Here is a 16,911-nt window from a genome sequence, read left to right on the forward strand (position 1 = left end):
GTTCGGATGTTTGTAAACAGAAAAGCACGTGGTGCTTTTCTGTTTACATTCAGTTTGACAGCTCTTGCGCGAATCACGTAGTTCGTGCGGAAGTGCTTCCGTGCGACCTTCGTGGTTTTCACGCACCCATTGACTTCAATGGGTGCATGATGCGCGAAAAACGCACGATTATAGAACATGTCATGAGTTTTACGCAACGCACTCGCGCTGCGCAAAATTCACGCATCGTCTGCACTGCCCCATAGAGTAATATAGGTGCGTACGACACGCGTGAAAAGCACGCGCGTATATTACGCTCGTGTAAATGAGGCCTAATACTACCAGCCTGCGGCCACCCCGGTGCCTGCCCGTCACTACAGATGGTCGGGTACTGGTTCGTACCCGGCTCTTCCTAGTACTCCTGGTGGCGGTGGGTACCGGGGTAATAATGGGGGCTAGTGTAGCCTCTGCACCGGCTAACATTAAGCCTCGCCTTAGTAATGGAGGTTGTCAATCAGCCAGCGGCCATTACTAAGGCGGTGATAATAAAGTTTAAAAAGATACAATCACATAGAAAAAATATTTTATTGAAATAAAAAAAACAACCCTCATTAACCATTTTATTGAGAATAAAAAAAACGCCGTCATTGAAGTCCTCGAATCCGAAGTCCAACAACCGAACCTGTAAAAAGGTCGGTGCTTCAGTACATTACCACACTAGGGTCACATGTGCGATATTTCCATAAACTACAGAATCTGGGCAATAAATATTGAGTTGTGTTTCTCTTGTAAAACCTTCTGTGTTACAGAAAAAAAAATAAAAAATGAATTTCGGCAAAAAAAATTAATTTGTAAGTGTCACCTCTACTTTGCTTTAATTGCTGTGAAACGCCTAAAAGGTTAAGAAACATTCTAAATGCGGTCTTTGAGGCACGGAGTTTTAAAATGGGGTTAAATGGGGGATTTCTAATATATAGGGCGCTCAAAACCACTTCAGAACTGAACTGGTACTTGAAAAAAATAGCCTTTTGAAATGTTCTTGAAAATGTGAGAAATTGCTGCTAAAGCTCTAAGCATTGTAACGTCCTAGAAAAATTAAAGGACGTTTACAAATTGATGCAAACAAAGTGCACATGTGAGAAATGTTACTAGTTTTGTGTGGTATAACTATCGGTCTTTCAAGCAGATACATTTAAATTATAAAAAAAATGCTAATTTTTGGAAATGTTCTCAAAATGTTGGTGTTTTTTCACAAATAAATATAGAATTTGACTAAATTTTTTCACTAACATAAAATCCAATATATCACGAGAAAACAATCCCAGAAGCGCTTGGATAGGTAAAAGCATTCCAAAGTTATTATCACATAAAGTGACACATGTCAGATTTAAAAATAAGGCTCTGTCAGGAAGGTCAAAACAGGCCACAGCGGGAAGGGATTAAAGATGACCAAATAAAAGCTTTTTTTATACTACATATTGTGGATGTGCTGAGGAATATCCCTTTTTTTTCTAAACATATATACACAATACCAAGCTCCTAACATAAATACAGCATTAGAACCAAACTCAGTACATAAAGGCTATGTTCACACGGGGTCTTTTGCCGAGTCTTTTGACGCGGAAACCGCGTCGCAAAACTCGGCAGAAACGGCCCGAGAACGCCTCCCATTGATTTCAATGGGAGGCGTCGGCGTCTTTTTCCCGCGAGCAGTAAAACTGCCTCGCGGGAAAAAGAAGCGACATGCCCTATCTTCGGGCGCTTCCGCCTCCGACCTCCCATTGACTTCAATGGGAGGCAGGAGAAAGCGTATATCTCGCTGTTTTATGCCCGCGGCGCTCAATGGCCGCGGGCGAAAAACGGCGCGATAATTGCTGTTCACACGGACTATTTTGGGGGAGGAATATCTGCCTCAAAATTCCGTTTGGAACTTTGAGGCAGATATTCCTCCCCCAAAATACTCCGTGTGAACATAGCCTTATACAGTTCCAGTACGCAGCCCATAACATAAACACAGCACCAGAACAAAGCTCAGTACATATATATTTTAATAGTTCAGATCGTTATGGAAGCAGCAATACCAATTATGTTTATTGTTTATATTATTTTACATGGTTAATGGGAATTTTTTTTTAACATAATGATTTCTTTAGATTTCTTCTAGAAAAATGCTATTAAACTTTTTTTGGTTTGTTTTAGCCCCAATAGAGGAACTAAACATGCGATCGCTTGTACATTACACTGCAATACTTCTCTATTATAATGTATTGTCCTGTCAGCTTTAGCCAACTCTGCCCCCGACTGCCATGACAACCCATCGACACGCTGCAGGGTGGGGGAATTTGAAAGGATGACAGAGGGAGTTCTCCTTTGTCTCACTACTTAGCTGCCAGGGTTGCTATTGACTGCAGCATCTAAAGGATTAGACGGCCTGATACTTGCTGCGTATAGAGCGGTTTAGCTGCTGAGCTCGTGACATACTTCCCCTGTCCCGAATTTCACGCACGTACATATATATATATATAAAAAATAAATTTCTAAAGCATTTAAAAATGTGCCTCATGTGTGGTTATTGTGCAAATTAAGATTCAATTTTTTGGGTAGCACATTTTGTAAGTGGATTAAGAGTTGACTATAGGACTGTTTTCAAAGAGTAGTCATGAATAACTCCTATTATAATTTGGCTGATGTTAAAAGTAGAGTGCCGTGCGATACATGACTTAAGGTGGGGCCCACTTGCTTGGTGAAGGCTAAGATGCCACACCACCTGTACCAACAGATTCCTGAAATGTTAGTCTAGTATTGATAAGAATAATATAGAAAACATGCTGGTTATCACATGGAGTCTCTGCAAACATTTGTTCAGCTTTATTTGGGAAGAGGTAATACAAGTATATAAAACTGAAGGTTATAAATGAAAACGATACAAAAGAAAAAACTTACGGTCCAATTAAATGTATGGCGTCTGGAAAATGTGTCTTGAAGAAGTTTAGGACATCCTCTGCTTTGCAAAGTCTTTCAAAGTCTTCATATGGCATGAATAGAGTACACGTAAAAGATTTATCCTGTGGTGTAAAAAAAAAAGAAAGCGGTTAGAATAATCATGTGACCACAACATGTTATTTCATTAAAAAAATAAAAACACAACACTATGACTGTTAAATAATTCTAAACATTTTATACATATATATCTTTTGGAGCTTGGTATGATCAAGGCATTTCCTGTTTTCGCATTTTTGAAATGCTATAAACTCAATTTTAAATAGGAACACAAACATTAATATCCTTAAAGGCAATGTACACCTTTTGAAAGGCAATTTTTTCTTTAATATAAAAAAATTTATCAGTGTGTTTGGTGCAACTTTACAAATACTTTTATTACAAATTTGGTTTGCTTTTTGAGATGCATATCTATTTGAGATCTATATAGAGAATACAGAGCAGCTGTAGCTAGCGCTATTCACTAAATCCGTCAGTCCCGCGGACCTGATGGGATCAGTGACAGCGGGTCCAGGGTGTCTCAAACGCAGGATCCACCTGTAAACTATCACATAGTTAGTACGGTTGAAAAAATACACATGTCCATCAAGTTCAACCAAGGGATGGGAAGAGGGAAGGGAAAAAAACACTATATCCACAGCGGCCCCTCTGTCTAGGCTTCTATTCACTACTTCATAAAAGCAAATCAGGTTGGTTTGACAACTTCTGTCCTTAGTAAAACCGTGCTGGCTGTCACTTGTAATACTATTTTTTGTCACATACGCCTATATATAGTCCCTCAATAGCCCCTCAAACATTTTTCCCACGCTTGATGTTTAGCTAACTGGTCTATAATTACCCATCTAAGTTATGAACAGGGTTTGTTCCACAGGACTAGCGCATAGCAAATGTAGTGTCAATAATCAAAAAGGGATCAAAAATTGAGCCTGCAAACTATAAGTCTGTAAGTTTAACCTTCATTGTGGGTAAAATATTTGAAGGTTTGCTTTGACATGCTGTCTTGGAGTAGTCATAATAAATTTGGTACAGGCATTAAAAACGCATAACAATTGTACAAAAAGAATAGTAGTCTTACGTGTACGTATATGTAAACAGAATTTTGTTATGCAAACATAAAACACAAATAAGCCTGTAACATGTTAGGGAATAACTAGTTGAGCAATTCCCCAGAGTGCAAGTTATGGGATTGCTCTGTATTGATTCCCCAATGGCAGCTGGAGAATGTATGGATAAAGCGTGCAGGTAATTCCCTACTCAAGTCCGTCACTACTCTGATCTGCAGAATCTACGGCTACTCTATGGTCTTCACCAGAGCCCACCGCAATACAAGTTGCTTTAACAGAATACAATGTTGGACAGGAGGTGCAATGCAGGCAATACCAGAACGGAAACCAGAAGACAGAGGCTAACAGCAAACTGATTACACTAGCAGGAGAGACCAAGTCCAAATCAGAAAGCAGAATACTACCAGGAGTTGCAGAGGTCAAAACCAGCCAGAATAGAATGTCTAAATCAGTGAGAAAAAGGGTTAATCTAAACACAAAGCCGAGGTCCAGTTCCAATAATCCAAATAGTCAGGTGATACAGGATACAGGGAGAAGCCAGGAGCTTGATCAGATACTTGCATACACCAAGAAATTCACAAGCAACAATGAAAGAACTGACCAGACTTAAATACTCCACCCTAGATTCTGGTAGGAAAAAGACAGAGAAATGACATTGGCTCTGCAAAAAACCAGAGCCTCCCAGAGGCTAGGCTAGGAGTCATGACAATCAAAGAGATGGACATTTCCTAACATAACAAACATCTTTCCATTGAGCGACAGTAAAAGAAAGATCAATTATATGCAATGCATGAGAAGAGTCCAGTGGAGGCGTATATAGATCATTAACCGTACATTCTTTGAATATTCCTATCAAGAGCGTGTATCAGGGGAGGAGCGGGGATTAAAATGTATAACTGCTATATTTTTGCAAATTTATCCGGGCATCCATGTGCTTCATATGCAAGTTTGAATAAGGGGAGATTGGAGTTTATTAATGTAATTCATGCTTGCAGTGTAGGGACCTTGGGGTGTTTTCATTTCAGGAGAATGGTTTTCTTTGCATAGAAGAATAAGAGCATCATAAAGGATCTAGTAGCTACAACATTAATTTAGGATCTAATATATACGAGAAAGTCCAATTTGTAACTCAAATTCCATTACCGTAGTCCAGAAACCAAAAATAACTGCGCATTCCCAAAACATGGAGAAAGGAACGATCCTTTCCATGGCAGCGTGGACAAATAGGAGAAGAGAGCTTCCCCATCCTAAACAGTTTAGAAGAAGAGTAATAAATCTGATTAAAGAATTTTATTTGAATGAGGCGATCTCTAGCTGATATCAAGGGACCAATCAAAGCACCTAATATTTCCGTATCATCAGTAGATATAGAGGGAAGGGTCTGAGACCATCTATCCAAAACTCTATCAAGCTCATTAGAGGAGACACGTAATCAATGGCGGATCATCATAGGGCATATTGGGCGGCCACCCGGGGGGCCCATGGCCGCCCAAAGTGCAATGTAGTTTTGATGTGTTTTTGCTGCGAATCGCGGAAAAAAACGCACCAAAACTGCATTCTGTATGTCCTGCAAAAGGACCTTTAGACATGAGGTTACATGACCTTATCTCTGAAGTTCTTACTATTGCTTAGAGACTTGCTGGTCACATGACCGCAGATCGATTAGCAGCAGCATAATTCCACAGAGAAGACTGAAGTGAGCGGCTATGTAAGTATAAGGGGATGGATTTATTTAAGGGGTCTGTATTTAGGGGGACTGTATTTAGGGGGTCTGGTGTGGGGTCTGTATTTAGTGGGTTTGGTGTCTATTAGTTTAAGGGGTTTATGGTCTGTATATTTCGGGGTCTGTGTTAGATTAAGGGGTCTGTATTTAGGGTCTCGTGTCTGGGGTCTGTATTCGTTTATAGGGTGTCTGTTTAGGGGGCCTGTTATAGGGTCTATATTAGTTTAGGGGTCTTTATTTATGGGTCTGTATTCAGCGGGTCTGTATTAGATTAGGGGGTCTGGTCTGGGGTCTGTATTACTTAAGGGAGTCAGGTCTGGGGTCATTATTAGTGTAGGGGTCAGGTCTGGGGTCTGTATTTAGGGGTCTGGTCTGGGGTCTGTATTTAGGGTTCTGGTCTGGGGTCTGTATTAGTTTATGGGTCTTTATTTAGGGGTCTGTAGATCGGAAAAGTAAGAGCGACCTCTGCCAAAATGTCAAGGTTGTCTGCATCGAGAGTGTAAGCAGGTTGCCAGGGGAGGGGCCTGCCTATATAAAAAGTTGAATAGGGCCTTGTAAGATCCCAATAAGGTCGCTTCCAAATCTGTAGCTGGGTTAAGGTGTCTGTGTGTGAACAACCACCAAACATAGACTAATAGACTAGCCAGAAAATACAAATATAGGTTCGGCAGTGCCAAACCTCCCTGTTCTGTAGGCAGTTGGAGTGTATGAAGGGCTATCTGAGGGACACAACCCGCCAAGATGAAGGATCTAAGATATAGAAATCTAGGGACGAACTTCATTTTGAACAGATTAATACGACCGGTTACTGAGAGGGGAAGGTGTCTCCACCTGTCAAAGTCCACCTTGAGGCGTAGTAGTCTAGAAATGTTATCGGGTATGAAGGTGTGAGTGTAAGGGCTAGTTACTATACCAAGGTACGTGATTTTATCAGCTCACTGTAGGGGGAGGGAAGAGCGACCCCCCCCCCCTGGCTCCGGCATCCACCGCCATTATGAATGACTTGGACAAATTCACCCGCAAATCAGAGAACTATGTGAATGTGTCAAATAATGTTAGCAATGCTTGCAAAGATGGACCCGGGTCAAAGCGTATCATCAGCATAGAGAGAAGCCCTTTCCTCCCTTCCCCCCACGGCATAACCAGTTATATCCGGGGAGTTTATGGCCAGAGCAAGAGGTTTGATCGCCAATGCGAATAGGGAAGGGGACAAAGGGCACCCCTGTCTAGCCCATGGACTAGGGCAAAAGAAGGTGAAATAGGACCATTAGATCTGACACCCGCTATGGGTTGTGAATATAAGAGACATACCCATTGGATAAAACTTCCGAATCCAAATCTACCTAGTACAGACGATAAATAAGAACATTCTAAAGAGTCAAACGCTTTCCCCAAGTCCAGGGAGGCAACAATCCGGTAGCCAAGGGGTTCAGAGTTAGTTGAGAGGTTAGTGAATAACCTCCGTAGGTTAAGGTCAGTGGCTTTACCAGGCATAAATCCAGATTGGTCTGGGTGAACAACGTGAGATGTAACTTTCTGCAAGCACATTGCCAGAATTTTAGCTATAATTTTAACATCAGAATTAAGGCGCGAGATGAGTCTATAAGATCCACAATCTCTTGGATCTTTACGGGTTTGGGTATCAGCACTATGATAGATTCTCTCAAAGAGGGAGAGAGGGCTGCTTTGTCATACAGGGACTGAAAAAGGGTAAAAGAGTTGAGGAGCAATCTAGCTCATCTAGACCTGGAGTCTTTTTATTTGGAAAGGAACTAATGGCTGCCGTGATTTCTTCAATAGTTACATTGGCCTCCAAGAAATTAAAGATCTTCCTCATCCAGAACAGAAAAGTCCATAGTATTCAAGTAATCCTCCAGACTAGACAGAGAGCATGCCATTTTAGAGAAGTATAAATCTTAATAGAACTGGGCAAATATCTGGTTAATGTTTAGGGGATTCTTTACCTGAGGGGGAAATAACCTCCATGATGCGATTTGCCATTGTATCATCTCTGGCTAGATAAGCTAGTAAGAGACCATTTTAATCCCCTTGATCAAAGCAGCGTTGATGGGAGTAAAAGGTTTGCTTCCTGGTGAATTCAGTTCAGAACAGGTAATACTCACATTGTCTTGCCGAGAAGGTAGAAAAGGCTGAGGGGTCCCTAGTTCTAAGATACTCCTCTTCTGCCCCCACTAGAGCAGTCTCAAGATCCGTACGATGGACTGCCAGTCCGCGTGGATATGGCGCTTATAACAACTCCTCTCTTATAAGCCTTAAAAGCATCCCACACTAGGCCACAATCCGCGGAGTCAGAATTAACATTCCAAAAGCTTGGTAGCTCCACATCTAGGGAGGCTGTAATCGCTTTATAAGAAGGCCATAGGGAACTCAATCTCCAAATTTTACGCTTTGCCACATCAGGGACTCCCAAAGTGAGCAAAAGGGAGGAGTGGCCTCTAGCAAAACACTCGGCATCCACCACAAAAACAAGAGTGGCTACATCCAGGATAGAACCTCCAGAATGCCCCCCTGTCCTGGGAGTTAGTGGAAAAATAGTGTGGGATTTGGTGCACCCACTGCTGGACCAGGGTTACCACCTTTATGTGGATAACTTCTATACCAGCATCCCACTATTTAAATGCCTCTCCACCAGAAGTACTATAGCATGCGGCACCGTGCGCAAAAACCAGAGAGGTCTCTCTAAAAATCTGACTGGGCAACCCCTAAGAAAGGGAGAAAGCAGGGCACTACACAGCGATAATATGTTGCTGGTCAAGTATAAGGACAAGAGGGACGTCCTTATGTTGACCACAATACACGGTAGCGGCAGCACCCCTGTCCCTCTCCGAGGTAGCACTACAATGACCCCCAAGCCAGATTGCATCCTCGGCTACAACAAGTACATGGGAGGGGTTGATCACTCTGATAAAGTACTGAAGCCGTACAGTGCTATGCGTAAAACAAAGATGTGGTACAAAAAGCTGGCCGTGCACATGGTACAGATGTCATTGTATAACGCTTACGTGCTCTACCAATGTGCAGGCTGGACAAGGACTTTCCTTGAGTTTCAAGATGCGGTTATCAAGGCCCTTGTATTTGGGAACCAGGAATGGGAGGGTCCCAGTACTTCTAGATGCGATGGTCCACGTATTGTACCAGGGCAATACTTCCCTGGCGAAATCCCCTCCACTGGCAAAAAGGGAAGGAGCCAAAAAAGGTGTAAAGTGTCTTACAAAAGGGGGAGAAAACGAGACACAACTTATCATTGTGAAACCTGCCCCGACAAACGTGGCCTGTGCATAAAGGAGTGCTTCAAAGTTTATCACACATCCATGGATTTTTAATTGAAACATTTTTTTTAAATGCTCACTGTACCCCTAGATAAATTCCTTGAGGGATGTAGTTTCCCACATGGAGTCACTCTTGGGGGGTTTCTACTGTTTTGGCCACTCAGGGGCTTTGCAAATGTGACACGGCCTCCGCAAACCATTCCAGTTAAATTTGAACTCCAAATGGTGCGGTTTCCATTCTGAGCCCTGCCGTGTGTCCAAACAGAAGTCTATGACCACATGTGGGGTACTGTTTTACTCGGGACAAACTGCTCTACAAATGTTGTGGTGCTTTTTCTCCTTTAGTCCTTGTGGGAATGAAAAAAAATTAGCTAAACCTACGTTTTATTGGGTAAAATGTAGATTTTCATTTTCATGTCCTATTTCCAATAAATTCTGCAAAAAACCTGTGAGGTCAAAATGCTCACTATACCCTTAGATAATTTCCTCAAGGGGTGTAGTTTCCAAAATGGGTTCACTTTTGGGGTGTTTCTACTGTTTTGGCACCGAAAGAGCCTTTCAAACCTGACATGGTGGCTAAAATATATTCTAATAAAAACAAGGTCCCAAAATCCTCTAGGTTCTCCTTTGCTTCTGAGGCCGGTGCTTCAGCCCATAAGCACGCTAGGGCCACATGTGGGCTATTTTTAAAAACGGCAGAATCTGGCCAATAAATATGGAGTTGCATTTTTCTGGTGAAACCTTCTGTGTTACAAAAAAATTGATCAAAAATGAATTTCTGCAAAAAAAACAACGAAATTTGTACATTTCACCTCTACTTTACTTTATAAATGCGGTTTTGAATTCTTTGAGGGGTGCAGTTTTTAAAATGGGTTGACTTATTGGGGGTTTCTAATATATAAGGCCCTCAAAGCCACTTCACATCTGAACTGGTCCCTGTAAAAAGAGCCTTTTGAAATTTTCTTGAAAATGTGAGAAATTGCTGCTAAAGTTCTAAGCCTTGTAACGTCCTAGAAAAATAAAAGGATGTTCAAAAAATGATGCCAAGCTAAAGTAGACATATAGGGATGTTAATTAGCAACAATTTTGTGTGGTATAACTGCCTGTCTTACAAGCAGATACATTTAAATTGATAAAATTGCTAATTTTTGCAATTTTTCACTACATTTTGGTGTTTTTCACAATTAAATACTGAATTTATCGACCAAATTTTACCACTATCTTAAAGTCCAATGTGTCACAAGAAAACAGTTTACCTATCCAAGCGATTCTGAAAGTATTCCGACATTATTACCACATAAAGTAAAACATGTCAGATTTGAAAAATGAGGCTCAGCCAGGAAGGTCAAAAGTGCCTAAAGAGGGAAGGGGTTAAAATATGTTTATTAATGACCTTGTAGTGGGCTTACAAAATATAGTTTCAGTATTTGCAGATGATACCAAGCACTGTAAATTAACACAGCGGAGGATAATATAATATTACATAGGGACTTGGGGATGCTGGATGCGTGGGCAGAGAAATTAAGTTTAATGTGGATAAATGCAAGGTTATACACTTAAGCATAAGAAAAAAAAAAGTCTATAATTATGCATTAAATAGTAAAACACTGGGTAAAACTGCCTCTGATAAAGAATTTGGGATGCTGTGTAACGTAACTTTAGCAACCAGTGCAAGGCAGCTGCTGCCAATGCAAATAAAATCATAGGCTGTATCAAAAAAGGCATAGAGGCACTTGACAAAAATATAGTTGTACATCTATACAAAATCGCTAGTCAGACCACACATGGAATATTGAGTGCAAATGTATGAGGACAAAGCTGAACTAGAGCAGGTGCAAAGGAGGGCGGTCAAGGTAATTATAAGGCTTTTCACAACTTACACATTTCTGCTATAGCCACAGGATATGACATAAATGTCTGATAGATGTGGGACCAAGCTATAGAGCCTGCCCCTATATCGAGAACGGGGGTCACTCGACACCCGTTTCGCCTGTTAATGTGGCCGCTGGCAGCCAATGGAAAGGGGCCATGCATATATGAATATATGAATGGACAGATCTTCCCAATTATATTTTTACACCTAGGCCTGTAATCATGACAAAGGGGCCTTGTTTTACTACACTACCTGTAAAAAATCCTTTCCTATACTGATGTCTGAAACGTCTTTCTTCCACTCGCAATGAATAGCCTCTGGTCTTTTGTAGAGTCCTTGGAAAAAGCAGATTATGTGCTAGTTCTTTGTATTGACCACACATAGTCCTTCTCAATGAATTAAAATATCATCAAAAAGTTAATTTATTTCAGTAATTAAATTCAAAAAGTGAAAACTCACACAGAGCGATCTATTGCCAGCATTTTTTTCTTTTAATGTTGATGATTATTTCTAACAGTTAATGAAAACCCAAAATTTAGTCTCTCAGAAAATTAGAATATTGGGTAAAAGTTCAAGATTGTAGACTCATGGTGTCACACTCTAATCAGCTAATCAACACAAAATACCTACAAAAAGATTCCTAAGCCTTTAAACGGTCCAACAGTCTGGTTCAGTAGGCTACACAATCATGGGGTAGACTGCTGACTTGATAGCTGTCCAGAAGACAGTCATTGACACACTCCACAAGGAGGGTAAGCCACAAAAGAACATTGCTAATGTAGCTGGCTGTTCACAGAGTGCTGTATCCAAGCATAATAATGGAAAGTTGAGAGGAAGTAAAAAGTGTGGTAGAAAAAGGTGCACAAGCAACAGGGATAACCACAGCTTGAAAGGATGGTCAGGAAAAGGCCATTCAAGAATCCGGGGGAAATTCACAAGGCGGCTGGAGTCAGTGCTTCAAGAGCTACCACAAACAGACGTATACAGAATGGGCTACAACTGTCGCATTCCTTGAGACAATGTCAGAAGTGTCTTACCTGGGCTATGGAGAAAAAGGACTGGTCTGTTGCTCAGTGGTCCAAAGTTCTATTTTTAGATTAAAGTAAATTTTGCATTTTTTTTTTTTAAATCAGTTCAAGTTCAGTTCAAGGGGTTAAATAGGAATATTGATATCTCACCAAATTAGGTAATGCAATCATCATAAATGTATTTCTTGGCCATATGTGCAAATAGTTGGGTTCCATGGCGAACTAGAAAGTAGAGATAAAGAGAAAGCAATATATAAAAACCGTAAGTCCATCAAGATTTATATATATTTATATATATATATATATATACATACATACACACACATACATACATACACACACACCATATATATATACATACATATACACACGCACACACACATACATCATATCCCATGTCTATAGGGCTGACAGAAACATTAAGCACTGTACTCGCTGTCTCCCTCATTACCATAGACTTTTAATGGCACCGCTCCTGCTCAACCACTGAACCATTTAAGCCCTGTTCACATCAGAGTTGCCCTTCCATTGAGGGGTTCAGTCAGAGGTTTCCGTCGGGTTAACCCATCAACGGATAGGCAAACGGAAACCCTAGCTTCCATTTGCATCACCATTGATCTCAATGGTGACGGAAACTATGCTAATGCTTTCAGTTTTACATAGTTGTGAACGGGTTCCGTTGTTTTGACAGAATCAATAGCACAGTCGACTGCACTATTGATTCCGTCAAAACAACGGAACCCGTTCACAATGGTGACAAACGGAAACCATTATCAAAGTTTCAGTACGCTCAAGCTGTGGACCCCACTGGTCAGCCCAAGACCATGACGACATGACAAGTCATGCGGGCGGATATGCTAGACCTCCGGTCACGACAGGACCAACTCCTCCAGGTGGTGAACATTGTTGCACATCAGGTGGATACGCAAGATGCAGCCCTCACGACACCTGCTCCTCTTCCTCCTACTAAACCTCCTAGTAGTACCGATCCCTGATTCTCTCTGCCACTACCTCCCCATTAAGACGGAGATGTGAGGACCTGCAGGGGATTTCTGAACTAATGTCAGATTCACTTTTTCACGGTCTGTGGGTATGTGGACCCACTAGGCTACACCGCCGTAGCAGGGAGGCAGCTGGCCAAACCACAGAGCACCCCAGCAATACAAAGTCCTGCACAACGGTACTTGAATAGTCCAGACAGTGGTCGAGGCCTTGGCACGGATGGAGGTGGGTGCAGCAGGTTACGCCAGATGTGGCAGATGAAAGCAGGTGCAGCACGTTGCGCCAGATGTGGCAGATCACACAGGACGTGGCAGATGACACAGGATGTGGCAAACGACAGCAGGAGCAGTAGACACGACTCCAACACTAGTATGCACAGGAACAATAACACAGCACGGGATACAGGAACAGTTAACAGGGCACGGGTAACAACTGGAACGAGAAACCACTAGGGACCATTTGCAAGACAGACTTGGGATACACGAACATTGCTCAGGCAAGGATTAGGGCCCATCTTATAGTCCAGGAAATCATGGGCAGTTGATGAGGATTTCCACATGTGCATGCGCTGGCCCTTTAAGGGAACCCTATGAGACACAGCAGACCGAAGCGGAAGTGAGCGCTAGTGTCTCCTAGGAAGGACATGCGAGCTAGTGCTCACTGATCCTTGGCTGCGGGCATCGGGAGGTGAGTAAACCGGACAGCCCGCGGCCATGGACACTACAGTATCCCCCCTCTTACGCCCCCTCTTCTTGGGGCCAGAGCGAGACAGGAATTTCTTAATGAGAGAAGGAGCACTGAGGTTCTCTTCCGACACCCAGGACCCCTCCTCAGGACCAAACCCTCTAGTCCACCAAATAGAAAGTCCTTCCTCCTACCCTTTTGCAGTCCAGGATCTCCCTCACCTCAAAACACATCAGAAGTACCACTGGGAGCAACTGTGGAACAGGAAGTCTTACTGTAGCGGTTCAGGATCACTGGTTTCATTTGGGACACATGAAAGGAGTTATGGGGATTCTGAGGGTAGGAGGCAGCCGTTGCTTATAGGAGACAGGGTTTATCTGTTGCAAAATCTCAAAAGGACCGAGGAACCTGGGAGCAAACTTGTATGAAGGCACCGTTAAACGGTTGATCTGTGAGGACAGCCAGACTTTGGTACCTGGGAGATACTGAGGCGGCTCTTCTCTTTGTATCCGCTTTTCGCTCCATGCTATCTACTGCCAGCAAAATAGAGGACCGGATCTGCTGCCAGATTTGCAGAAAGTCCCCAAATGCAGAGTCAGCAAGGGGGTACCTGACATGTAGTTGACTCTAGGATGTTGACTGTACACAATGTAAAACAGTGTGGAAGTGGTGGACACACTTGTGTGGTTGTTATACGAGAACTCGGCTCATGGAAGTAGCTGTACCCAGTTATCATGCTGCAAGGAGATGAAGTGGCGGAGATAATTTTCCATGATCTGGTTGATCCTCTCGACTTGCCCATTGGACTGGGGGTGATAGGCTGAGGAAAAGTCCACTCTCACATCCAGGAGTCTACAGATGGCTCTCCAGAATTTTGAGGTAAATTGAACCCCCCCAATCGGACACAATGTGAAGGGGCAAGCCATGCAAGCGGAAGATGTGCTGAATGAAGAGACTCGCCAGTCGGGGAGCAGAAAGTAGGCAGGTCAGCGGGATAAAATGTGCCATCTTCGAGAACCCGTCCACCACCACCCAGACAGTGTTGTATCCTGCTGAGGGAGGAAAGCCTGTGACAAAGTCCATCGCAATGTGCTGCCAGGGGGCATTGAGTACAGGCAGAGGTTGAAGCAGGCCGGCAGGCTTTGAGTGAGTAACCTTGTTAGAAGCACACACAGTGCAGGAAGAGACAAAGTCCACAACATCTTTGGGTAGCGTGGGCCACCAGAAGTGACGAGCAATCAGGTCTCGGGTCTTACAAACACCAGCCTGCCCAGCCAGTTTAGAGCTGTGTCCCCAGCGGAGAATTCTTCTCCTGTCTGCCAACCGAACAAAAGTCCTCCCCGGAGGGATGTCTCTAACCTGCAAAGGATTGGCAGTGACAATGCAGGACGGGTCTATGAAGGGTCTTCACTGTCATTTGTCTCAAATGACCTGGACAGGGCATCGGCCCTCACATTCTTGTCAGCGAGACGGTAGTGGAGCACAAATTGGAAACGGGTGAAGAACAGCGACCACCTGGCTTGACTCGGATTTAGTCGTTGAGCGGACTGAAGATAAGTGAGGTTCTTGAGGTCGGTGTAGATCAGGATGGGGTGAGCTGCACCCTCTAGAAGATGTCTCCATTCCTCCAGAGCGAATTTGATGGCCAGTAGCTCCTGATCCCCAATAAAGTCATTGCGCTCTGCAGAATAAAAAAGTCTCGAGTAATAGCCGCATACAACTGCCTTTCCTTTGGAGCTCCTCTGGAACAGAAGTGCACCTGCACCAACAGAAGACGCACCCACCTCCAATGAAAATTGCAGAGATACATCAGGATGATGGAGTATTGAGGCTGAAGTGAAGGCTTTCTAGAGGCTAATAAACGTGGATTCTGCCTCTGGAGTCCACACCTTGGCTTTCACACCCTTCTTGGTAAGGGTAGAGATGGGAGCTTTCAGAGAAGTTTGGGATCAACTGCCGGTAGAAATTGGCGAATCCCAGGATACGCTGTATGGACCTCAGGCCTTGAGGACGTGGCCATTCCAGGCCAGCTCTTACTTTCTCAGGATCCATCTTGAGACCTTGATCCGAGATAATATAGCCCAGGAAGGGCAGAGAATTATTTTCAAAGAGACACTTATCCGGCATATAAACTATTCTCCCTTAAAAATCGCAGTAGAACTTGACGGACATGCCTCTGATGAGTCGTCAGATCTGGGGAGAAAATAAAAATATCGAGATAAACTACAACACAGACATAGAGGAGATCTCGAAAGATATCATTGACGAATACCTGGAAGACCGCGGGAGCATTACACAGTCCGGATGACATCACCAGGTATTCGTAGCGCCCATCTCGAGTGTTGAACGCCGTCTTCCACTCATCCCCTTGACAAGTTCGGATCAAATTATAAGCCTCACGCAAGTCTAGTTTAGAAAAAATTTTGGCTCCTCGTATACGGTCAAACAGTTCAGAGATAAGTGGCAACGGGTATTTGTTCTTGACCATGATCTGGTTGACACCACGGTAGTCAATGCTGGGTCGAAGGGATCCGTCTTTCTTTTTAACGAAGCCGCCTCCATCCTCCATCATCCTGACTTGTCTCAGCAGTTCTCATTGGTGGTGGATGCTTCGTCTATTGGTGCAGGTGCACTTCTGTTCCAGAGAAGCTTCAAAAGGAAAGGCAGTAGCATGTGGCTAATACTCAATACTATTTTCCCCTGCAGAGCACAATTACTCTATTCGGGATTGGGAGTTACTGGCATCAAATTGGCTCTGGAGGAGTGGAGACATCTCCTAGAGGGCAAAGCTTATCCCATCCTGATATACACCGACCACAAGAACCTTCCCTATCTCTAGTCGGCTCAACGGCGGACTACCCTTCAAGCCAGGTGGTCGCTGTTCTTCCCCTGTTTCCAATTTGTGCTTCACTACCGTCCCGTTGACAAAAATGTGAGGGCCGATGCACTGTCCAGGTCGTTTGAAACAGAGGACACTGTGAAGACCCCTCAATATATCATAGACCCATCCTGCATTATCACTACCAATCCTTTGCAGGTTAGAGATATCCCTCTGGGGAGGACTTTAGTTCGGTTGGCAGACAGGAGAAGAATTCTTCGCTGGGGACACAGCTCCAAACTGGCTGGGCATGCTGGTGTTCATAAGACCCGAGACCTGATAACTCAATTTCTGGTGGCCCACGTTGCCAAAAGATATTGTGGACTTTGTCTCAGCCTGCACTGTGTGCTTCTAACAAGGTTGCTCAATCCAAGCCTGCCCCAACCTCCG

General features: G+C 43.3%; 1 protein-coding gene across 4 annotated transcripts in view; it reads right to left on the reverse strand.

Annotated features, from left to right (window-relative positions):
- KMO (kynurenine 3-monooxygenase) overlaps positions 1 to 16,911 on the reverse strand; it is a 339,922-nt gene that overhangs the window by 135,489 nt on the left and 187,522 nt on the right. For all 4 annotated transcript variants that reach the window (XM_075864352.1, XM_075864350.1, XM_075864353.1 and 1 more), the window contains 2 exons: positions 12,108 to 12,179; positions 2,923 to 3,044 (listed from right to left, as the gene is read on the reverse strand). In XM_075864352.1, coding sequence (XP_075720467.1) covers positions 2,923 to 3,044; positions 12,108 to 12,179 — 194 coding nt within the window. The remainder of the gene's footprint in view (positions 1 to 2,922; positions 3,045 to 12,107; positions 12,180 to 16,911) is intronic.

The sequence above is a fragment of the Rhinoderma darwinii genome, chromosome 4, assembly GCF_050947455.1.
Source record: "Rhinoderma darwinii isolate aRhiDar2 chromosome 4, aRhiDar2.hap1, whole genome shotgun sequence".
In the NCBI taxonomy this organism is placed as follows: Eukaryota; Metazoa; Chordata; class Amphibia; order Anura; family Rhinodermatidae; genus Rhinoderma; species Rhinoderma darwinii.